We start from the raw sequence: 24,750 nt of genomic DNA, 5'->3' as shown, positions 1-24,750 counted from the left end.
ATGATTCTTAAGAGTCTTTCTAGTTATAAAATTTGATAGTTTTGTTACATTCAAACATATGTGCATGCTCAGCCCCACTTCCTAACATAAGATTTTTATAAACCAAAGGATGGCCTTATAAAGCACTGAGCCTTTGGCAAAACAAAAGCTTCTATTTGTTTTACTTCTACATTCTGGACTTCAGTTGGTTGTCTTTTCATTTATCTGGAATTGAGCTGTTGCTCTCTCCATCTGGTCAATTCATTTTATTCCCCCTAGCTTTATTGAGATATAATTGACATCCAACACTGTATAAATTTAACGTGTGTAATATGATGATTTGATACACATATATTGTGAAGTACTTATCACAGTAGAGTTAGTTAACACCTCCGTAACTTCACATAATTACCTTTTTTCTTTTTTTTTGGTGGTAAGAACATTTAAGATTTACTCTTTAGACAAATTTCAAGTTTATAACACAGTACTGTTAACTATAGCCACCACATTGTACATTAGCTACCCAGAACTCATTCAGCTTATAACTGCAAGTTTGTACTTTTTAACTGACATCTCTCCATCTCCCCATCCCCAGACTCTGGAAAACACCATTCTACAGTTGTTTTTATGAGTTTGGCTTTCTCAGATTCTACATATAAGTGATATCATACAGTATTCTCCTGACTTATTTCACTTAGCATAATGCCCTCAAGGTCCATCCATGTTGTCACAAATGGCAGGATTTCTTTCTCTTTCATGGCGGAATAATATTCCATTGTATATATGTAACACATCTTCTTTATCCATTCATCTGTCAGTGGACATTTAGGTTGTTTCCATATCTTAACTATTGTGACTAATGCTGCAGTGAACATGGGAATACTATAGATATCTCTTTGACACACTGATTTAATTTCCTTTAGCCATATACCCAGAAGTGGGTATTGCTGGATCACATGGTAGTTCTATTTTTAATTTTATGAGGAAAAAATTTTTTTCCACACACCATTGCCAGCACTTTTGTCTTTTTGACAGTAGCCATTCTAACAGGTGTGAGGTGATATTTCACTGTGGTTTTGATTTGCATTTCCCTGATGATAGTGATGTTGAATATCTTTTCATGTAGCTATTGGCCATTTGGATATTTTCTTTCTGTTTTTCTCAGACCTCCTATGGATACACCTTCTCCACACTTCTTGCTGCCTGTTGTGGCAGAATTCTTAAGCTTGTATGCTTTTTTTTTTTTTTTTTTTTTTTTTTTTTTTGCGGTATGCGGGCCTCTCACTGTTGTGGCCTCTCCCATTGCAGAGCACAGGCTCTGGACACGGAGGCTCAGCGGCCATGGCTCACGGGCCCAGCCGCTCCACGGCATATGGGATCTTCACGGACGGGGGCAGGAACCCGTGTCCCCTGCATCAGCAGGCGGACTCTCAACCACTGCACCACCAGGGAAGCCCTGTATGCCTTCTCTTGATCCTGCAGTGCACCAGGCTAAGTACTGACAGCTTTCCTAAAGGAAGTGCAAAAGCTTAACTTTGTCGTCTCTCCTTGGCCTATAGATAGATTCAGGCTGGCTTTTTGGGCCTGCTCGCTAGCTGTCTGCCGAAGTTCGCTCTCCGTGCCATGGGGAGTGCACACGAGGAGCTGGCCGTGGGGTGGAGGAGGTGCCTGTGGGGGTGAGGTGCCCATGGGCCAGTTGAGGGGGATCCATGGGCAAGGTGTCTCGACAGCTTGTGGTCAGGCCTCCTGGTGGAGTCAGTCATGTAGTTAGTAGGATCTGCATCCCTGTGATATGTTCAGAGTCCTGGCCGCTGTTCTTTCAGCCACTTCCCATCCCCTGGTCGTGCAGCTTACAACTCAGTTCTCTGGATAGAGTGAGAGAGAAACAGACCTCTTTAGCAAGGTCCTGCACAGCTGGGGAGGCCAGAGACTCACTCACATGTTCTCACTTTCCGCTGTGCAGAAATCATGTACAGAGAGGGTTTCTCTTGGCCCTGAGCTGTGCTGCCTTGGGGGAGGGATGAGGTGGGTAAAGGGAAACTGTTCCTCTTACACTCGCCAATGTGTCTAAAGTTGGACTTTTTTGCTCAAATGGTGTGTTTGGAGCTTCTCTGTTGGACTCCTGGACTTCCACAAAGGCTCTGTCATTCATGGGTGACTGTCTAAGTCATTGTTCTCCAGGGGCTCCCAGACTGCGTCCAAGAGGGGCTGGAGCCAGTTCACGGGCCACCTCAGGGTCCACAGCCAGGACTGAGGTCTGTATGCTTCTTACCCTGTGCATGGGTGGGCTAGACTCCTTCTGGGTCCCTTGGTGTATGATGCTGGATCCCACAGCTCCCACAAAGGCACTTTTGTCCATGGAGGATGCCAAATTGTTACTGTTGAAGGGGGAATACGAGTGGGGGATGTCTTACTCAGCTGACATCACTCTGGCCCATTCTTGAGGACCCAGAAAGTTTTAGACCCTCTAGTCAGAAACGTAAGGCAACTTTGTGTGTCTGTTTGGTGCTGGGTTATATAGGAGCACTGTGTACGCAGGTCAGTGATTGCAAGCTGCCTTCACTACATAGAGTTATATAAGGTTAAGTTCGCTCCTTGTGATGATGTACTCTTAAAATATTAAAATTTACTAGAAAAATGCCAGAAGTCTTTCCCCTGATTAGATCATCTTTTTGGCCTTACTCATGAATCAAGTCTTGATATCCTCATGTTCACTTCTGGCGAGAGAATTCCCAAGACGTAATTTCTTATCCTGAAATGGTTCTTTTATTATTATTACTTTTTAATCTTTTGCAGTTACATCCAGTCTTTTGAGGATGGTCTTCCTCTTTCTTTGACATATATCTTGCCTTTCTCTACTTTCTCTATGTATTTCATTTCATCAGACTCTGGTCACGGACTCCAGTCTAATGCTCAGATGTGTCTTCCTCTATTCCATTTTTTGACCAAAGTCACACTGGCAAAAATATTCACTAGTATTGCGCCATCCACTTTTCATCACTTCCCTCTTAACTTTCTAGATTCTTTATTTCTAATCAAATTTAGCAGAATGATACCATTTTTGGTTCATGTTGTTGTTATTTTAATTGATTCTCATTCTTCCTTTTCTGGCTATTTGTATTTCATTACAAATTATGTAATCATCTTTTGACAGAAGTGATTCAAACTTTTATGGATTTTAAAAATACATTGCACTACAAAACATGGCACGACCAGGGTTTCAATAGTAACAGAACCACCTGTTCTGTTAAGGGGTTAAGGGAGTGAAAAAGGGATCTTGAAGTATGCTGAGACTAATAACAGTGAGAAGCCATTCCCATCCATTGGATTGTAGGGCAAGGGGAGGAAATGCAATTACCAGAGCCCAGTGAGAGCTGAAGTTGCAATTGTAGAGGGACGCAGCTACGTCTGCAGTATTGAGGCTTGGAGGGAACTGGGAAGAAATACCGAAACCTCTCACTCTTCCTGTCCTTTGATCTTCTGCTTCTAAAACTGTAAACTCAGAAGACAGCTGGTAAGGGAGCAGGGTGATGAAATTATCAGGGAAGAGAAGGAGCTAGGGTGGTGGCAGATGAAAATAGCCAGCAGGATGGCCCACTTAAAATAGGACCTAATTAAAAGAGCATGAACAAGGTAGGAAGTGTTGGTGTCACTGAGTTCCACAAAAGAAAATTAGTTACTTGACTTAGTGCTTTTAGTTTAGAAATAGTAGATGGAACTGAGAGTATCTCCATATATATGCAGTGGCCTACTATGCATTTGTAGGGGATACATTGGGTCATGCTCAGTGATTTCTTGCCTCATGTTCCCTCCCTTGTGACTAGGAGAGTGTGCTGTCTAAGGCTTCCTCACATGGACCCTTGATGGAGAGACAAGGGGAAGTGTGTAGGCAAAGCATACAAGACTAATTAGGTCGTGACATTGGGTTGAGTCCCTCCGTAGGCTAGTAGGTTGTTTAGTTCCTGGCCATGGACTGAAGTGTAGGTAGCCACCTTAAAATTGTGTGCTTTTGTTTAAAAATCACATTAGGCTTGAGAGTATATGCCAGTGAAAATTCACTACCCTTGGCAGGAATCTCCTGGAAGAGTGGGGAGAGGATTCTATTCAGAGTTTCTTAGTTTTCATGGGCTTCATTTTGTTTATAGCTCTTCCATGAATTCTAGTCTTCAGGCAGGTTTATGCTTGTGGAAAATTTCTTGAAGGTTCCAGTTGATGAGAAATATAATGATTTAACAACTAAAGAAGTATTTTAGAAACCCAGGCTGGAATAATACAACCAACACATGATCAAGCTGCATCCTCTACTGAGGAGCTTTTAAAAGTACCATGTCTAGGTCCTGCCCTCAGACCAGTTAAGTTAGAATCTCTGAGGTGTGGGGTGTGGGCATTGGTGTCTTTAAAAAGCTTACATGTGATTTTTTTAAAAAATTTATTTACTTTTTTTTTTTTTGGCTGCGTTGGGTCTTCGTTGCTGTACGCGGGCTTTCTCTAGTTGCAGCGAGCGGGGGCTACTCTTCGTTGCGGTGCGTGGGCTCTCATTGTAGTGGCTTCTTTTTTTTTTTTTTTTTTGCAGTATGCGGGCCTCTCACTGTTGTGGCCTCTCCCGTTGCGGAGCACAGGCTCCGGATGCGCAGGCTTAGCAGCCCTGGCTCACGGGCCCAGCTGCTTCGCGGCATGTGGGATCTTCCCGGACCAGGGCACGAACCCCTGTCCCCTGCATCGGCAGGTGGGCTCTCAACCACTGCGCCACCAGGGAAGCCCGGTGGCTTCTCTTGTTGCAGAGCACAGGCTCTAGGCGCGTGGGCTTCAGTAGTTGCAGCATGTGGGCTCAGTAGTTGTGGCTCACGGGCTATAGAGCACAGGCTCAGTAGTTGTGGCCCACGGGCTTAGTTGCTCCGCGGCATGTGGGATCTTCCTGGACCAGGGCTCGAACCTGTGTCCCCTACATTGGCAGGTGGGTTCTTAACCACTGCACCACCAGGGAAGTCCTTGCATGTGATTTTAATGCTATTTAGAGTAGAGAATGATTGATCTTTTCTATTTTCCTTTTTCAGTTTTTATGTAGGAAATATTTTGTGAATTCCTTCTATGCATATGACACTTCTTACTTTTTGTTATTCAGCATAGATTGGAATATATAAACTCCTATCCAGTGTTATGGCTGTTTTACCTATTAACATCATTAAACTTTTTTACGTGGACTAACCTTCACAGGATTAAATAATTAGTATGTTCAATGGTTGTGTTTCTGTCTACTTTTCTATTCCTGAAGCTAAACTTTAAGATATGATTAGTACTACATTAGTAAAAAGTCACTGGAAAGAGAAAATTTTATTTTGTAAGTGTGATACCAATTCACAGATGTTCCTATTTGCTCAAGGTAAGAGACCACATTTTGATGTGTTGCAATTTCTTATCAAAATAAAAGACCTTAATTTAATACTTTTCAGAATGATGAATAAAATTACTGATTGTTCTTTCTGCTGTGGGCAATGTGCTTAGGTCTTTGACAACAAATTACAGATATTAGTAACATCTATGTATTTAAAGTATTTAAGCTAATAAGACAGAGGGAAAGGAACCATCTAAAGCAAGGCAAACAATATTTTCTCTCACAAACTCACTTTGTTTGGGATCTTTTAAATATATTATCTCATCTATTCCCACTTTCCAGGTGAGATTCAAGCGATACATGATTTTTCTCTAGATTTTCCAACTAGTAAGTGGTTGAATTAGGATTTAATTATGGATCTGTTTGATTCTAGAGCCCATACTCCCCTTCCCTCCCCCAATATTACATTGCCTTTTTGTCCCTAGAAAATCCAGGAATGTAGATAGATAGATGGTATTTGAAATTATTTTTATGTGTTTCTTTTATCTATGATATGATTTAGCCTCTTTTTGCCCCTCCAGGATAATACCCCTCAAGCTGAATGGCCCTCAGCAGATGAATTCACCATGAGCAGTGTTTCACCACTTGATTTCAGCTCTGGTCCTCCTTCAACCACTGGCAGGGAACTCTGGTCAGAAAGCCCTTTGGGTGATTTAGTGTCTGCACCCAAATTAGCCTTTCCCTCGAAGGTGAGCCTCAGTTCTTCCCCAGAGGTTTTAGAGGTTAGCAGCTTGACTCTTCATTCTGTCACCCCAGCAGTGCTTCAGACTGGCTTGCCTGTGGCTTCTGAAGAAAGGACTTCTGGATCTCACTCATTAGAAGATGGTAAGGAATTCTTATGACTTTTTGTACTTCTTTATTGTATCAGATGACAAAGGTTTTGAAGAGAGCGAGAGACTAGGGTTAGGAGAAAAGCATGGCAGCATTCGTTAGGAGGAAATGTCTTGGGAAAGTTGTGTGAGAAAGGGAACAATCAGCTTTAATTGGTTGGAAGGGAGCATCCAAATAGGTAAATAATTAGAAATGAACTTGTGGGCTGGGATGGGATCACCTAATAGATATTTTGAAGGTCCTGTTAAAGAATTTATAATTTAATTATATTACTATTTAAGAACTACTCTACTTACTTGAATATTTGAGTGGTAAACAAGCAGCCTCAAAGAAGATTATTCCAGTATCTTTTAATAGGATTAATTGGGGGCCAGTAGAGATTTTTAGCTTGCATCAGGCTTGAGAAGGGGAAAACCTGAACTAGGGCAGCTACAGCAGAGATTAAGAAATGAAAGTCAAGTAGCTGATTTAGCTGTTGTGGGATGTGACTCAGGGATGGAGTATATGTGAAAGAGGAAGATGAACAAAGATATAAGTAATGAGTCTAGGATTTTGAACATTGGGTGAACCTGAAGGCTGATGGATAATAAACATAACAAGGGGGAGTTCCCTGGTGGTCTAGTGGTTATGACTCAGCACTTTCACTGCTGTGGCCCAGGTTCAATCCCTGGTCGAGGAACTGAGATCCCACAAGCTGCATGGCATGGCCAAAAATAAAATAAATAAAATAAACATAACAAGGAGATGGAAATTCCTTGGGAATTTTCCTAGGGAATTTTCTTCCTAAGTTTTTACTAGATTCACTCTTTGTTGTCAGTATGGCTACCAGCAGTTCTTTATTTTCAGGGAGTAAAAGAAATCACATGTTTGAAGATGAATTTTTTCAGTACCTGATGTCTTGTTATCCTCAGTTAACGGGGTTATAATCATGAGTGACTGTACCATATCACAAAAACATAATCATACCTTATTGTTGTTTGCTGGATTTGGCAAAGTAAAAGTCAGCAACCGTCTGTTGTAATCTAATGGGGAAAAATGGGTAGCTGGTTTTATTAGGAGGAATGGGAATATATTTTGGCATCTATGTAGATTAATTAATGGTAAACTCTATTTTTAGGATTAACTAAAGTTAAAGGGTCAGAAGATTTTCTTTCTGTTGATCCACTGCCTTCAAGCCCATTTAGTCGTCCTATGCCAAAAGAAATAATACCATCCATGGAAGACTCTGGGGTGTCTTTGACATCCTCACCATATCCGGTCTCCTCTGTCACATTCGATATTCTTGCTAAAGAAGTAACTACACCTTTTGGCATGGACTCTTTGGCCTCCAAAGTCAAAGGCCAATTAGAAGTGAGCACTTGGATGCCAGACACATCTATGGAGAAAGAGTTCATATTTGAGAGTGGTTTAGGTTCAGGGTCTGGGCAAAAGGTAGGTCTGATTACTTGGCCATGGAGCAAGACTTCATTAGAGAAGAGCACTGAACCATTTTCCAAGTCATGGCTTGAAGCTGAGGATTCAGAGGATTTACTTTTGCCAACTGAGGATATAGATGAGAAACTAGATATAGATGACAGAATAGATTCCATAGATCAAAGTACTGAGCATTCAAAATATGGGCATTTTGATAGATCCAGAGACTTTGCAGAGGATGAGACCCTTGGTGGACCTACTGTGTCCATCTTTGCAGAGACCACAACTCAATCTGCATCTCCAGTTCTATCCAAGCACACAGTACCTGACATTGACTATTATTCAATTACCAAATCACCTCCTCTACTGACATCTGCAGCAACCTCTGCTTCTACTGATAAACCAATTCAAGAAGAACCCTTTCTAAAGGAGGATATGGAACAAACTACAGAGTCATCCAACCGTGAATGGTTTGACAGCAAGATTTCAGTAGTGAAGCCAGATGTGCAACCTTTGTGGACCATATTGCCAGAATCAGATGTAGTTTGGGTAAGAACTTCTTCCCTAGAGAAACTGTCCAGAGACACATTGGCAAGTACACCACAGAGTACTGACAAGCTCTGGTTGAAATCTTCCATGACACAGTCTACCAAATTGCCTTCAACCACAAGTTCCACCCTGCTGGAAGATGAAGTCATTATGGGCGTACAGGATATTTCATTAGAATTGGACCAGATAGGCACAGATTACTATCATCCTGAGCTAATCCCAGAGGAAAATGGCAAGGTTGGTGGTTATGTGGAAATGTCTACAAGTATTCACTCCACAGAGATGGCTATTGTGGCTCAGCCAACAAAAAGTGAAGACTTGAGTCATACCCAAGCCGCAGGAGCTTTGGTGGTTTTCTTCAGCCTCAGAGTGACTAACATGATGTTTTCAGAAGATCTGTTTAATAAAAACTCTTTGGAGTATAAAGCCCTGGAGCAAAGATTCTTAGAACTGGTAAGCATAAGAAGTGAAATACAGGCATTAGTGAATAATCGTGTATGAACCACCCCTCTTTCACCCCGGAGCATAAGATCTGAGCCAAGGAAAGTGTGGTCTGCTATGGATTTTCATTTCCTATCATCTACAAATACTGTAATGGCCTAGGGTTCATAGGAAAATAATGAGACAGGTGGTTACAAGAAACGGAAAACACAAAATGGTATGAGCCACACTTGGATATTGTATTCTTGGATATTGTAACTTAGATACTGGATATTGTATTATATAATTTCTGGGACTGATACAAGTTTAAGATTTATATTCACATTTTATTGTGAGACCAGTGCTTTGTGGGTACCTGTAATGCCTTCACTGTCACGATCCTTTAGTGAAACAGAATAAACTCTCTGATGTCTAAAACTGTCTGTGAGTTCCATGGGGTTCCTAAATAACACTGAAACCTCATGACTCGCAAATAATTCACAATTCTTACTTTTGTTGATGAACAGTTTAAATAACGTAAATAGAATACAATTTGGAAAAGTGGAGGGGTTCATCTTTGTTTTCAGTATGTATTGAACAAAATGCAAAACTTTGTCAATAAACTGACCAATTTTTGTGTATTGTAGCTGGTTCCCTATCTCCAGTCAAATCTCACTGGGTTCCAGAATTTAGAAATCCTGAACTTCAGAAATGGCAGTATTGTGGTGAACAGCCGAATGAAGTTCGCCAAGTCTGTCCCTCCTAATGTCACCAATACTGTATACGTGATTCTGGAAGACTTTTGCACCACTGCTTACCAAACCATGAACTTGGCTATTGATAAATACTCCCTCGATGTGGAATCAGGTAATGATATTAAATACTATGGTGGTTTCTTAGTGGAACCTAGTTATTATTCTTGTGTATTTTCTTCTACACTGAGTCAAGATGAATTCAATACTTATAGGTAAAAGAGTACTATGTCTGACAAATTTTCCACGTTTTGATAATTAGTAAAATATCTCTTCCAAGGATGTCAGTATCATTCTCTTTTCAAAAGGATTGTCCACACTTGTCTTTACATGTTTACCTCCCATTTCCTTTTCTACCTGCTGTATCTGGCTCTCTATTTTACTTATCCATGGATCTGTTCTTATTACATCTCTATGCTGCCAAGCCCTATAGCTTTGGCCTTTCTTGCCTTCTATGTTATTTTCCTACGTTGTTTTATTAATTTTCATTATTGTAAGCCTAATATAAATGTCAGTAACTCTCCACATTTCTATATGCAGATCAGACTTATCTTCTGAGCTCCAGAATCAATATGTAACTATGTACTTGATTATCTCAACTTGGATATATACTATGTATATCAAGCTTAGACTAAGCCCTTAGGCTAAGACTGAGCCCTTGTTTTCCATATCTGCATACCTTCCAACTAAATTTACCTCTCTCAGCTTTATTATCTTGATAAATGGAAGCTGTATCCACTCAGCTACTGAAGCCAGAAACCCGGAAAGTCATTCTGATATCTCAGTTTCCATCACCCCTAACTTTCAGTCACTCACAAACTGACATTGATTCTGAATTCTAAATATATCTCAAATCTATGTGTTTTTCTCTGTCTTCACTTCCCCTACTTTAGGCCAAGCCATCATCATCTCGCATTTGGACCAGTTTCTCCACTACCTCTCTTTTTCCCTCACTCCCATACCTTCCCATTCATTCTCCAGACAGTAGCCAGGGTGCTCTTTCTAAATAATCAGATTATTTCACTTTTCTGCTTGAAATACTTTCAATGGCTGCCTGGTTCAGTAGCCACAGGCCTGGTCCCTATCTTCTTCCCCAGTATCGTCCAATGAAACTAACTTATTTCCTCACTATGTTCTAGTCAAACTAACTCGTTTTGGGTTCCTTAGATTTCCAAAACTTATCTTAACTTGAAGCCTGAAGCCTTTTGCACATACTGTCTTCTTTGCCTGAATCTCTTTCCCCTCTTGGCTGACTTCTGCTTACCCTTTATGCCTCAGTTCAAATGTCTCTTCCTCAGGACTTTCACTGATTCACGCATAATCTAGGTTGGGTCTTTTCCCTCTGTAGAGTTTATAACTATTGTAATCATGGTAACTTATGCACATACTTGCTAAATAGCTATTTTGCCCAGTTGAACTATCCACAAGGACTGAGACTTTATTAACCACTTGGTAGCCAAAACCTCGCACAGTGCCTTGCATGTAGAATGTACTCAAAAATACTGTGAATGAGTGAAATGAACCATTGTTTTTATTTGGAAGACTTGGATGCAGAGGGTACTGCTGGATCCTCAAACCTTTGTTCTTTTTTACCTTCTGTATACCGGAGGACAGTGGTTTTGAGTAGGAGTAAGGTGGAATGTCTGGGTTTGTATTTCTCCAGTGCTTTTCTCTCTCAGACTGGTTTGGAAGCCAGCCCTGTTCTTTAACCGGGAAAGAAGCAAACATTCTTTCCTTTGAAATCCTTGAAGGACCGTTATTCACTGAAAGTGAGGAAAATGATTTAGCTAATCCCCCTATAGCCAAATCTTTTGCCACTTGAGTTCTTTAAGGACATTTGCACATTCTTTGCCATGTGGTGTAGTGGAGGAAGCAATTAATTATAATTTGGGAGGCCTGGTTTCTTGCCTCTGCTCTGCCATTTATCATTTGTGTGATCCTAGATGAGCTGTTTTATCTCTGAGCCTTACTCCCTCATATAGCAAATGGGGATAATGTTACCTGGCCTGTGTATTTCATGGGACTATTCTAAGGATTAAACAAATAGCATGTATAAAAACATTTGACTAGCCATACAAATGCAAGCAGTGATGATTATAAAACTTTTGCAAAAGTCTACCCACTTCTTTTTTTTTTTTTTTTTTGTGGTACGCAGGCCTCTCACTGTTGTGGCCTCTCCCGTTGCGGAGTGTAGGCTCCGGACGTGCAGGCCCAGCGGCCCTGGCTCACAGGCCCAGCCGCTCCGCGGCACATGGGATCTTCCCAGACCGAGGCACGAACCCCTGTCCCCTGCATCGGCAGGTGGACTCTCAACCACTGCGCCACCAGGGAAGCCCTACCCACTTCTTTTTAAAGGGAAGTACATAAATAAGTGCATTTACCTCAGTTTTGTATGTAACTCACATGTCAGCTCTATGCCAAATCATCCAGGTTTATAGGGTCACCTTGTTCCTTAATATTCAAATGAATTTGCATTAGTCTCTCCCGTGTGCAGTGTAACACCTGCATCCATGGTCCTCAACCCCTAATATCTCTAGGAATTATCAGGGAACTTAACTGTCTCTTAATCATCTCCAGCTCTGATTTCCTTCTGCTGAATTTCCAATCTCACATTTGTCTTGACCCTTGTGGTTGTTCTTTATGTTAATCCAACACAGATCATGGTCCCATGTTTTTACTTTCCCAAAGTACCTCTAACACAAGGCAGTTGACTCCATCAGATAATTTGTTGATGATATGAGGGTGATGGAGGAATTTTTATTGTAGCACAGGAGATTACTGTTAGGTGTAAATATCCAAAAATTTCTCAGCCACCCTTTCAAGGGTGTCTTTTAATGGACAATTTTTTCTCCAGGACTAAGTCAGCTACCATGTTACTCTGGCCACTCTGGCTATATTTCCAGACCTTCTTCACATTTCCTCTACTCTCATTCTCCGGGACCCATCAATCCTTCTCTTAGCCTGTCCCTGGAAAACCAGAGTGTAATTCATTCTACAGTTTAGATCCCTGTCTCCCATCCCAAGATTAGCTCCAAGTCTACCTTTGTTTTCCCATAAAGTCATTAAAGTACTCTTCCAAACAAAGAGCTATCTATTCTGGGCCTCCACCTTTAACCTGCACAAAAGACTAAAAATCAACTTTAAAACTCCAGTCTTTTACTCACATGATTAAAATATTGGTCTTGGTCTCTCTCCTTGATCTGGGATCAAAAGGGAGCAACATGTATCCTTTTCCTCTCATGGATTCTGTTTTTCCTTTCCCTAGACACTCACCCACACCCATGGAATGGTCACAAAGTTTTAGAATTTTTAAATAGAATTTTCCTATTTCTTGTATATTTTTAGTTACAAGCCTTCAGATTAAACTATTATTTTATCTGAAGGTTGGCTAAAGATAAGACTGACTTGTCTCTTGCTTAATTTGTTTTAACATGTAGTGTCTCAGAAATTCTTGAATTTCCATCAACAAAGGGGGACTGTGCAATATCATCCTTCCCACCCCCTATATACACTTCTGTACCTCACTGCTAGGCCAGGAGTAGATTATTTTCTGATTGAAAAGTCACAGAATGAATACCAGGGTAAGGATGTGAAGACTTAGGAAATACACAGTCGAATCCTGCTGTGTAGTTCCCTTGTAGAAACTGCCATCTGTCAGCACATTCGTGTGCTCTTCTTGTTATATGAGCATCTTATTATTGGTCTCCTGTATCAGTTTCCTAGGGCTGCTGTAACAAAGGACCACAAACTGGGTGGCTTCTAACAACAGAAATTTATTCTCTCATAGTTCTGGAGGCTAGAAATCCAAATCACCGTGTTGGCAGAGCCGTGTTCCCGCTGAAAGCTCTAGGAAAGAATCCTATCTTGCCTCTTCCTAGCTTCTGGTGTTCACCAGCAATCCCTGACACTCCTTGCTTGGCTTATAGATGCATCACTCCAATCTCTGCTTCTGTCTTTATATGGCCTTCTTCACTGTGTGTCTGTGTCTCTGTGTCCAAATTTCCCTCTTCTTATAAGGACACCAGGTGTTGGACTAGCAGTAACCTAATCCCGTATGACCTCATCTTAACTTGATTACATTTACAAAGACCCTATATCCGAATAAAGTCATATTCTGAGGTTCTGGGTGGACATGAATTTTGGGAGGATACTATTCAACCCAGTATCTCTCCCCATTCCTACATAGGGCTAAGAAAGATCAGCCGCAGAGATCCTACAAACTCCAAGGCCACAGATTCGTGCAAAATGTCTTTAATTTTCACAGTAGCAAGGAAATCATTGACTCTGAGAGCAATATTAATTTATCTGGAAACTGAGAGACTATGCTCTTTGTTTTTTAACCTCCCCTTTGTCTTCTGGCTAATTCTTATGCTTTTTCATACAGATGAGTTTATGGGTCATTTACAGTTATTTCCTCTATTTGTGGTATCTTTGTCACCATTTGCAATTCAGAGATTGTCACTGACCAGTGAAGAACATACAGTGGAACCATGGTAGGATGGAAGGCCCATCCATGGTCAATGTCTTTTATCATTTTTGACTGGTTTGTGTGTCCTAATTAATTTTTAAAAATGTCACTTTCTCTCATCCCATCAATGAAAAATGAAATTACTGAAGCTAAAATACTGTTGGGAATGGCCTGAGGAGGTGCAGGGCTGATCTGTTTTTCTGACATTAGCTTTCCCTAATCTCCAATGTTCTTAGGCTGCTCTTATTGGGCTATATGCATCCCTGAGGCTTCCACCAGCTCTTCTCTGGATACTGTCTCTCCATCCATGTTCTTGGTGGGGTGGGCTGGGGGTGGGGCATGTAGCATCATGTGCAGCGTGGAGGAGGATGACAGAAGGATAAGGTTGGTGGAAATGAACGGTACATGAAAACTGTTTAATTTAGATCTACAATTACATGGATTTTAAAGCTTCTACATGCTTCCTACGTAAAACAGGTAGAGGCTCACCCAGGTCATTGGGTTTTATGGTTTGGCTCTGAGTTTCAGAGAAATTTGACAAAAGCTCATCAATCAAGGATGAATCAGAAATTTTTTGTGGTGTGGATGGTGGTGTTGTATTTCAGTGATTCAGGAAGGGGATTGGATTTTCACGGTACTTTGGATGGGGGAGCCGTAGTGGAGGGGTTTCATGTACTCCAATTCCTGTGTTTTGCCTTTCCTTGTATCGTTTTCTGGTTTGCTTGATGTTTTAGGTGATCAAGCCAACCCTTGCAAGTTTCAAGCATGCAATGAATTTTCCGAGTGTTTGGTCAACCCCTGGAGTGGAGAAGCAGAGTGCAGATGCTACCCTGGGTACCTGAGTGTGGAAGAACTGCCCTGTCAGAGTCTCTGTGACCTACAGCCCGACTTCTGCTTGAATGATGGAAAGTGTGACATCATGCCTGGGCATGGGGCCATTTGTAGGTATGCTATAGTTAGAGATTTTGGCTTCACAAGATTAGAGATATTTCCTCTGAAGAAAAGGGATCTGCGCCTATGATGTTAGGATGATCACAGCAATATTTATTATAGAAGTTATATCTGGGAAATAGATGGGTGCCATCGAGTCCTCCTGTGAGGACTGAGTCAGTTCATAGGCCTGAGTTATACCCAGTTCAGTGGGTTATTTTATCTCATGCTCTTAGGGAGCTGTAAGAAAAACATTGCCTAGTGTCTTACGGAGAGTACTTAAGAGTAGTTGGGGATTTTTGTGTTATGGTTCTTAGTGGTAATAACAAGGCAATTGGTGATCAAATTAGGTTTAGGCATATGATCGACACTTTACACTGTATCTGAAACAGAGGAGTTTTATTGTTCTATTTGAATTATGTTCTCAACAGCTTTGGGCTGCTCTTGGTCCTACTGAGTATTCAAAAATAAAGAAAAGCAAGTATTTAAAATTGTGACAAATATATTTTAAGTATCTAAGATCTATTTTTTAAAGGTAGAACCAAAGAAAATGCAGCAGGCAAATGAGCAGATTCAGGTAGCCTTCCCTGGTCACTCCCCTTAAAAAGAGCAGAGCAAATCAACCTCCCAGCCACATCCAACCAAAGTCACATGGTGTGAAAGGAGAGAATGCTGAGAATAAGCCAGGGAAACATCAATAAGAGGACAATTTGTGAATTTCAAAAAGGGCAAATGTTGGCATAGATGCCAAAAACAGAAGAAATAGTTGGAAATGACTCACACTTTTCTATGTGTAAAGTTTAGCTAGAAAACTAAGAGGAAAAATAGTCTCTTGATTTCCAGAGAAATGAATATGATTTTGAAAAGCAGTGATTGCTGCTCTGGGAATTGAAGATATTTTTGCACAAGTGGGTGGCCTTGTGGTTTGGAGGATCTCTGCAGTGTGATGGAAGGACGTGAGGAGTCTAGGGACCTGGGTTCTAGACCAGCTCTGTTGCTGACTAATTGTGTGATCCAACACCAGTCGTTTTCCTTCCCGGGCCTGTTTTTCATTATCCATAAATAAGGAAGTTGACTTTCTTTAAGTCTAGTCAGTCTTTTATTCAGTCTTTACAAGTAGTCATTGAGGACCTCCTGGGTCTGTGCCAGGTCTCATGCATAGCCTTAAATCTTACCATTTAACCTCTTTACTGAAGCTTCATGTGGTCAGCATTTATTTCTCTACCTGTTCTCAGTCCCACTGTAGGTTCTGCTGTTACTTGTTACTTTCAGCAGAGTGATTCCATTTTGGGGCTTGGTCACTTCTCGTTCCAGGTGCCGGGTGGGCGAGAACTGGTGGTATCGAGGTGAGCACTGTGAGGAGTTTGTGTCCGAGCCCTTGGTGATAGGCATCACCATCGCCTCCATGGTTGGACTTGTCCTCATTTCTTCTGCTTTCGTCTTCTTCCTCATCAGGACTCTTCAAGCTCAATATGTTAGGAGAGAAAGAGAGAGACCCTTCAGGTAAGTAAGGACAGTTGCTCTCTGATGGACTAAAATATTCCTTTTATTCATTCATTTTGTACTTCCTGTGTGCCAAATACTGGAAAGGATCAGCGTGGAGGGGAGAGGGCTATAAAGTTGAATAAAGACAGGGTCCCTGTCCTCAAAGTGTGTCAGATTGGAAACAAACATAAGCAGCAGTTTGAACAAGCTGCTAGGGTGTCTAGATGAAGAATGAATTTGTTTTGCCTAGGGGAGGACATCTTAGAAGTTTTAATGATGGCTATGGTATTTAGCTGGACCAAAGAGTAGATGTTTGCTGCAGGGGGTGGGTGGGAAACGTTCTAGCTAGTTGCATGAACATTAGCACAGTCAGGGAGGCATGCATGAATCTCACTGCACACTGAAGGTCACGGTGGGGGAGGGGTTGGAAGGGTGATAGAGATGAGGGGAGGCCCTATGTGAGGACCAGATCTGTTAGTTCCTTCCCCTTTGGCTCATTCCAGTGGTAATTAGCCAGACTTTAAATCTAGATAAGAATCTGACAAGAAATGGAATCTGATTCTCTTTTTAGTTGAGCATAGCTTCATTAACAAAGGAAATAAAACTGGTTCTACTTGCTAGACTAAGCGATCCAAGGACCTTTTGAGTTGTAATATCATCACAATCCCGGGCTGTACTTTGCTTCTGTGCTTCCAGGTCTGCTTCGGGTCTAGGTTACCTCCCCTCATCCTCTGGCTTAGGCCCAGGAGACACCTCTCCTAGGTTCCTAGAGCACCCAGGACATAATTCCATATTGTTCTTATACTTTTTATTGGGTCTGACTTTGCATTAGACCGCAGTCTCATTCTGGAGAGATTCCAACAATTCTTTGTATCATCAGCATCTAGAATATTCCTAGGCATATAATCAATGCTCAGCACATATTTGTAGACCCGAATTGAATTTAATTGAAGCCCATTCTCCCCTGTGTTTCTATTTCTAGTAGATTCTTTGTGTGGTTACACACTGATTTTGATTTATCTACCCTGGGAATAATGGAGCTGTATTCATTTAATGAAATACTATTGGCAGACATATTTCCCCATCAGCATTTATTGGGTGCCAGGCACTGTGGGGCAAATAAAGATGAAGGAGACATGGAACAGTTCCACAGGCACTTACCAGATAGTTAGGGAGATAATAATGATAACACGTGGTAAATAATTTTTGAGATTGATCTGGATATTTTTCACAGTCACCTCTCCTCGTCCCCCATTTGTATCCAGTTAGCCTCTTTTTCTTCCTCAACAGAAATCTTGCTCCAGGTTAATAGTCTTCCAAGTAGTTGAGCATCCAACGAAGAACCTGATTCAATCATACTTTTCTTTCTGTGGCTCCAGCAGGCAGCCTGACAGCCTCTCGTCTGTGGAAAGAGCTGAAAAGCACAACCCCGTGTTTGAAAGTCACGGGGCTGATCTCGAGCAGTACGAAGGACCCTACCCTCAGCGGCCCTTCTACAGCTCCACAGGCAGAGAGATGATTGCTGGTCTGAGCAGGGAAGAAATCAGACAAATGTATGAGAACAGTGAGCTTTCCAGAGAGGTAGGAAACTTGCTTTTTCTGTTGCTGCCCTGCTGTGTGTGTGTGTGTGTGTGTGTGTGTGTGTGTGTGTTTTCATGTGTGTACAGTAGGTTGCAAGAAAGGTTGAAAATTATTTCATGATTCGTTTTTTACCTCATGCTATCTCTGAGTCGATGTGATATGTAGAGGGTATACAATTCTGCGCTGTCCTTATTTCCCACCCAGTGGGTCCTTTATCATTAATAGCAAATGCTCTCTCCCTCCACCCCCCCTCCTTAGAAATATATGTCTGGGTTATTCAGAGCAGTTCATGTAGTAGCCACACCTTCCATTTTTCTGAAAAGGCCATTGTTTTCTATAGCTCTCCCCTGGATAGTTCAGAAAGCCACAATCTCTTATAAAAATTAAACCTCTTTTTTAAAAAGCTGTTAAAGTTTTTCTAATGCAATGTAGAAAAACTTTCTTCTTCTTTTTTTTTTTTTTAAAGGAAATTCAAGAAAGAATGAGAATTTTGGAACTGTATGCCAGGGATCCTGAGTTTGCAGCTTTTGTGAGAGAACATCAAATGTAAGCGTTAAGTTTGCCTTAGAGTTAGTGCCACAAGCATGAATACTTAATTCCTGTCCCTGTGACATGGGTTTTGTTGGTAACCAATGTTTGTTGAGTTCTTTTCAGTTAATACACATCCACACAGATTACCTCATTTATTCCTCCTAATGCCTTTATAAGTTGAATGTTTCTTATTTAAGTTTTATGAATGAGGAAAGGAAACCTCAAAAAGATGGAGGGACTTACTCAAGATCACGATGACAGCAAATGCCGGAGAATATTGAAAACAAAGACACTCTGTTCTGGCCTAGAGCTCCCTGGCTCTGTCATATTTTCTTATTAATATAGATGTCACCCATTTGAGTAGCCGTAAATCCTCACATATTTTAACATATACTTCCTTTTCCATCTCTGTAGATACTTTTAAGTATGCTTTGAATGAGACAAATCTCATTAAAGTGTGTCTCTTGCTTTTATTAAGTTCATCTTTTCTTTTTTTAAAAAAAAATTTGGGGGGGCTATAGTTTTACAATGTTGTGTTAGTTTCTACTGTACAGCGAAGTGAAGTAGAGTTCCCTGTGCTATACAGCAGGTTCATTTTACTTTTCAAGCTACCTTTTTCCATTACTTTTTTTAGCATGCATTTTGGGCAAGTGTCTAGTTTTTTTCCCCTTGTTCCTCAGGATCCATAACCAGACTTAGGTTACAAAAGTACAATAATCTTGTAAAGAGAACATTTATAGATGTTACTTGAGTGTAGTGGGTGGGATTATAATTTGGCTTTGATATTTGGTCCTACAGCTGCCCTCACAAAGGTGCTTCCTCATGGATGGGTCTCACCCAGGCCAGATGATGGCACCAGGTTTTTAGAAGAGAAAAACCAGAGCAATTCATGCCTGCTTGTAGCAGAAATTGATAAAGGGTCAGGATAACACATGTGGTTCTGATTGGAGCCTCTGCCCCTGTGTTCCAAATCCCCTTTCTCTGATAGGCAGCCCCTCATGCATGGTTCCTCTGATAGGAAGGGACAAATTGACATCAAAGGAAACTAAAGAAGACGCTTTTCTAATTCCATTTGCATGGTAGAGACTCCTTTAAACATCTGACTTAGCCCATGGGAGTTGCTGCCAACCTTGCTTGAATGCTATCAGAGCAATATTACTGGGACTCTGCCTTTTAGACCAGGATACCTGCTTATCTCTGCATCTCTAGCCAGCAGATGGCCTATGGCTCCACTTCCGTGGTATCCAATAGAAAGAACATGACTGATGTTTTTTATCTTTCCTAAGCCCCTCAGAGCCATCTGCGTTCCATGAATTACAAATGCATCTCACCTAGGCTAAGAAATCCAAAGAAAGGATCCAGGAGAGCCTAATTAGGGACAGACAGATGGACTACATGTTTCACTTTCTTCTGGTAAACTGTTTGGCATTAAAATTATTTAAAAATTCATGTAACAAAGAAGATTTAAACAAGAAGATCCAGTGAAACAAAAGAATGTTCACACAGACACTATAAGGGGGTTGTTCACAGTGGGAAGATGGCATTGAAAAAATGTTAGGTACATAATCCATACAACATTTTCAGTTTTCACATAGTCTGGAGTTTTCATCTACCAGTAGCTCAAGAAAATATTAATGGACTTGATTTAGGATTCAGTAAAAGTATTACATAGTCTCTGTAGATTGGATTCTTTTTTTTTAACTTAGCAAAGCACAGGACAGCTTTCCTGCAAAGAAAGAAGGTATTGGTGATTTTAGGACTATAGCTTGATGATATATTACAACAAAAGTGCATTTCAGTACATTCTGGATTTTTTCCAATTAATTGCTCTTTGTTTTTTTCATGGCAGGGAAGAGCTTTAACCAAAACTCCTATTTTCCAACTGATTAGAAGCCTAGAGAAGATGGAGATCACTCATTACCTACGTCATATAATTAACTTGGGTTTGGAACTCCGTTGGAAGAAGCGTTTTCTATCAAAAAAATTAAATTTGGGACACAAATATTTTTTTCTAGTTTAAAATTTTAGAATATAGTAAGAGATGTGATGGTTTTTATACCCACAAAGACCAAAAGCTGTACTTAAAGGGAATCAAAACTGTATGGGGCTTCCCTGGTGGCACAGTGATTAAGAATCCACCTGTCAATGCAGGGGACATGGATTCGAGTCCTGGTCCGGGAAGATCCCACATGCTGCGGAGTAATGAAGCCCGTACACAACAACTACTGAGCCTGCTCTCTAGAACCCGCAAGCCACAACTACTGAGCCCATGTGCCACAACTACTGAAGCCTGTGCGCCTAGAGCCCATGCTCCTCAAGAAGAGAAGCCACCGCAATGAGAAGCCCACGCACCACAATGAAGAGTAGCCCCCATTCGCCGCAACTGGAGAAAGCCCATGCACAGCAACAAAGACCCAATGAAGCCAAAAATAAATAAATAAATAAATAAATATGTTTTAAGGGTATTTGTTCACATTTATGTGCCCTAAAGTCCCATTTACTTTACATAATAAAACAAGTGCAGGTTTTACATGATTTTATTTCCACCTCTTCTTTTTTTTTTTCTGCAGTATCTGGTCATTATGGTTTGGCTGCTCCCCTCCCCCTGCCTTTTACCACATAGTAAATTTTAATATAGTTGAACGACGCTGACTTAATATTACTTCTGACAAAAAGATGTAAATTGCGTAAATATTCTTTGTAGGCTCTCAAACCATGTTGGCTCAAATACGATACCTGATTTAGTTATTTACTTGCATGCTTGTTTTATAAGTTTGCCTTCTTCCATTTCATGAGCTTTAGGCAGCTGGTGTCTTTGTGTCATTTCCATGTTTTCAATAATGGATACTTTGACATCTATCAGCCCGTGAGTTGAATTTTCATTTTGAAATGGGAAAAGAAGGTAACATATTTACTCCATAAGAAAACTGCTGATTTAGGAGAATAACTTATCTTTATTAAATTGAGCTATTTTAGCCAAGAAAAATATGGGTCTTTTTTTTTTTCTCTTAAGATGTTTGTAACAATTCCCAGTAGGATGGGTGGGGCCAGGCTTTCAGATTTACAATCCAGCTGCAGTGAGTTATGCATCCTAGCTCATTCTATTCCCAAGTGTGCAATGAATGCAGAAAAATGGTGTGAAGGTCCCAATCCTAAAATCAGTTGCATTGTGTTCCACAGAAGATCCTGGCTGGAGGTGGGAAGGTGGGAGGGTACTAGAAAGTAATTGAAGTAACGAATCTACCTAGAAATTTTCTTGAGTTATGCATTTTGTAAAACCTTATACTATCCCTATGAGTTAACAAGATACAGGTTAAATCACTCCCCTCGGGGTAATAAGACACAAGTTAGAATACACAATTTGTAGCTACAGCCAGGTTTAAATGATTCCTTATCCTGACTTTTTTTTCTTCACATATATAATTGCTTCTTTAGTGATTAAGGGAATAAATAGGAAAAATGTAACCATGATATCAGAGAATAAAGGTATAATTATTTATGTATTCAGACTGTGTGATGATTCTAAAGTGACCATAATATATGTTCAATGTGGAGTATGGATAATGAAGGATCTTTCTTTTTCATCTTGTTTATAATGACACTGTACATAAAGTGTGGGTCAGATAAGCTCATGTTACTGTACTGTTTGTTTGAAATGCTCTAGTCTTAATACTAGCTAATTAGAAATAAAAATTTAACAGTCTTTATGTATATGAAAGGTCTTTTTTCTCATGTATATAACTGTGCCATTTTCATTATTAATAAACTTCTCTTTCAAGAATTTCCCTACATTCTTTTTGTCAATTAGAATAAAACATTGTAGATTGTAGCAGTAGTTCAGTTGTAATTACCACTCAAAGATACACCTACCCAATGTGAGCATGGTGTGGGAAAGATAATCATTCTTTGATTAACCTTTGTGTAGTGAGGATCTTGGAGAATTGGAGACAAACCCAGAGCCCGATTGTTGCCCCCAATTTTGTTGATAGTTAATAATGCTGAGTTATTATTTGGCCTCGCTTGAACTTTAGTCTTTTAAAGTCTTAGAAACTTTCATTTTTTGCTCATTTGCTTAAGGCAGGGGTGGAAGGAAAGCTGGATGGAGTTGATTAAAGAAAGATTAGGGGTGAGTAGCTAGCACCAGCTGTCTTGTAACAAGAGATGGAATTGGTGCCCTGTCTTAAAAGAGAACAAGAAGACATAAACGTGGTATAACAGCAGTATGATGCAAGTTTGCATGGGAAGGTCAGCTACCACTTACTTAAACATCAGCATCAGAAACCTCAACTTTATGTTTTTTTTTTCCCTACGTTTGCATGTTGTTTTGCTGGCAAGAGGCTGTGAGGAAGTCCTAAATGAATCTTAGGAAAGAGAAGGATGGTCTTGATTTGACTCTAAAGACTGTATTAAAAAAACACAAAGTTGGAGAAATGTGTCCAATAAATGCCTATTGATAGATTAATTAGTGACCTAATTTTAGAAGAAACAGCGAGTAATAACCCTGTTTTTAATAAGTCTGGTCAGGACAAGCCTGAGTTACTCTTAGGTCATGTGTTCACCACGCCGGTCCACTTTCTAGGTTCTTTGGAATGTATGTCTCTTCTGAGCTAGTCCTTGATGGACTGTGTCCCATGACGTTTAAGTTATCCTCTCACCAAAACACACACATATCTTGTGTTCCACTTTTTTTGTCTGTACAAATGAATCCATGCTAATATAATAATCAATATTAAGGAATCATGCTTTTCCAAGTAATAAGAATATTGTATGTAGGATTTCTGGGAGTAATTTATTATTCCAAATGAATAACTCTGTCAGTATTGCACTCACCATGGCAGATTTGGGGAAGAATCTGCATATTTTAAGCAGGTGGGCCTTTGAAGAAACCTCCAAAAACCCCCCCTGTATTTTATGCCTTTTTCTGTACCATTTATATGCTTCCACTCCACTATTCACCAAGGCTGTGTTGTAATTTTTTATTTATGTCATTGACCTCCCACTAAACTGAATTCTTTGATGTTGTGGCCATATCTTGCTCATTTACTATTCACGAAACCAAAGAGTGCTTGATGCAGAGTTGTTCTACAATATTTATTCAATTAGCTTGAGATAATGGGTCATATGTGTTTAATGACTAGCAAGCAGATTAGGTGCAACTATGAGTGGTTTACAAACCATTTTTAAATAAGTAGTTTATAGAGATTTAAAAAGAACCCTAGGCTAGAGAGGGGGAAGATGGCAGAAGAGAAAGACGCGGAGATCACCTTCCTCCCCACAGATACATCAGAAATACATCTACACGTGGAACAACTCCTACAGAACACCTACTGAATGCTGGCAGAAGACCTCAGACCTCCCAAAAGGCAAGAAACTCCCCATGGACCTGGGTAGGGCAAAAGAAAAAACAGACAAAAGAATAAGGAGGGGACCTGCACCAGCAGGAGGGAGCAGTGAAGGAGGAAAGGCTTCCACGCACTAGAAGCCCCTTCGCGGGCGGAGACTGCGGGTGGCAGAGGGGGAAAGCTTCGGAGCCGCGGAGGAGAGCACAGCAACAGGGGTGCGGAAGGCAAAGCGGAGAGATTCCCGCACAGAGGATCGGTGCCGACCGGCACTCACCAGCCCGAGAGGCTTGTCTGCTCACCCGCCGGGGTGGGCGGGGCTGGGAGCTGAGGCTCAGGCTTCGGTCGGAGCGCAGGGAGAGGACTGGCGCGTGAACACAGCCTGAAGCGGTTAGTGCACCACGGCTAGCTGGGAGGGAGTCCGGGGAAAAAGTCTGGACCTGCCGAAGAGGCAAGAGCCTTTTTCTTCCCTCTTTGTTTCCTGGTGTGCGAGGAGAGGGGATTAAGAGCGCCGCTTAAAGGAGCTCCAGAGATGGGCGCGAGCCGCGGCTAACAGCGCGGACCCCAGAGACGGGCATGAGACGCTAAGGCTGCTGCTGCCGCCACCAAGAAGCCTGTGTGCGAGCACAGGTCACTATCCACACCTCCCCTCCCGGGAGGCTGTGCAGCCCGCCACTGCCAGGGTCCCGGGATCCAGGGACAACTTCCCCGGGAGAACGCACGGCGCGGCTCAGGCTGGTGCAACCGCCTCAGGCTCGCCCCGCATTCCATGCCCCTCCCTTCCCCCCCCCCCCACCCCGGCCTGAGTGAGCCAGAGCCTCCGAATCAGCGGCTCCTTTAACCACTTCCTGTCTGAGCAAAGAACAGACGCCCTCAGGCGACCTACACGCAGAGGCGGGGCCAAATCCAAAGCTGAATCCCTGGAGCTGTGCGAGCAAAGAAGAGAAAGGGAAATTTCTCCCAGCAGCCTCAGGAGCAGCGGATTAAATCTCCACAATCAACTTGATGTACCCTGCATCTGTGGAATATCTGAATAGACAACGAATCATCCCAAATTGAGGAGGTGGACTTTGAGAGCAA

General features: G+C 41.4%; 1 protein-coding gene across 2 annotated transcripts in view; it reads left to right on the top strand.

Annotated features, from left to right (window-relative positions):
* IMPG2 (interphotoreceptor matrix proteoglycan 2) overlaps positions 1 to 24,457 on the top strand; it is a 74,928-nt gene extending 50,471 nt beyond the window's left edge. Inside the window, exons 11-18 of one of the 2 annotated variants that reach the window (XM_089910464.1) lie at positions 5,893 to 6,196; positions 7,320 to 8,617; positions 9,232 to 9,451; positions 14,539 to 14,749; positions 16,049 to 16,237; positions 17,602 to 17,800; positions 18,267 to 18,346; positions 20,181 to 24,457. In XM_089910464.1, the coding sequence (XP_089766590.1) occupies positions 5,893 to 6,196; positions 7,320 to 8,617; positions 9,232 to 9,451; positions 14,539 to 14,749; positions 16,049 to 16,237; positions 17,602 to 17,800; positions 18,267 to 18,346; positions 20,181 to 20,193 (2,514 nt within the window). In that variant the 3' untranslated portion in view covers positions 20,194 to 24,457. Of the gene's footprint in view, positions 1 to 5,892; positions 6,197 to 7,319; positions 8,618 to 9,231; positions 9,452 to 14,538; positions 14,750 to 16,048; positions 16,238 to 17,598; positions 17,801 to 18,266; positions 18,347 to 20,180 lie in introns of both variants that reach the window. The other variant, XM_022590585.3, reaches the window with a different exon arrangement.
* The last annotated feature ends 293 nt before the right edge of the window (positions 24,458 to 24,750 follow it).

This window comes from Delphinapterus leucas, chromosome 4, assembly GCF_059928025.1.
Source record: "Delphinapterus leucas isolate spDelLeu-1000000601 "Yukka" chromosome 4, BTC_Dleu_Yukka2, whole genome shotgun sequence".
Taxonomy (NCBI): domain Eukaryota; kingdom Metazoa; phylum Chordata; class Mammalia; order Artiodactyla; family Monodontidae; genus Delphinapterus; species Delphinapterus leucas.
This window is presented reverse-complemented; position numbering and strand designations above follow the sequence as displayed.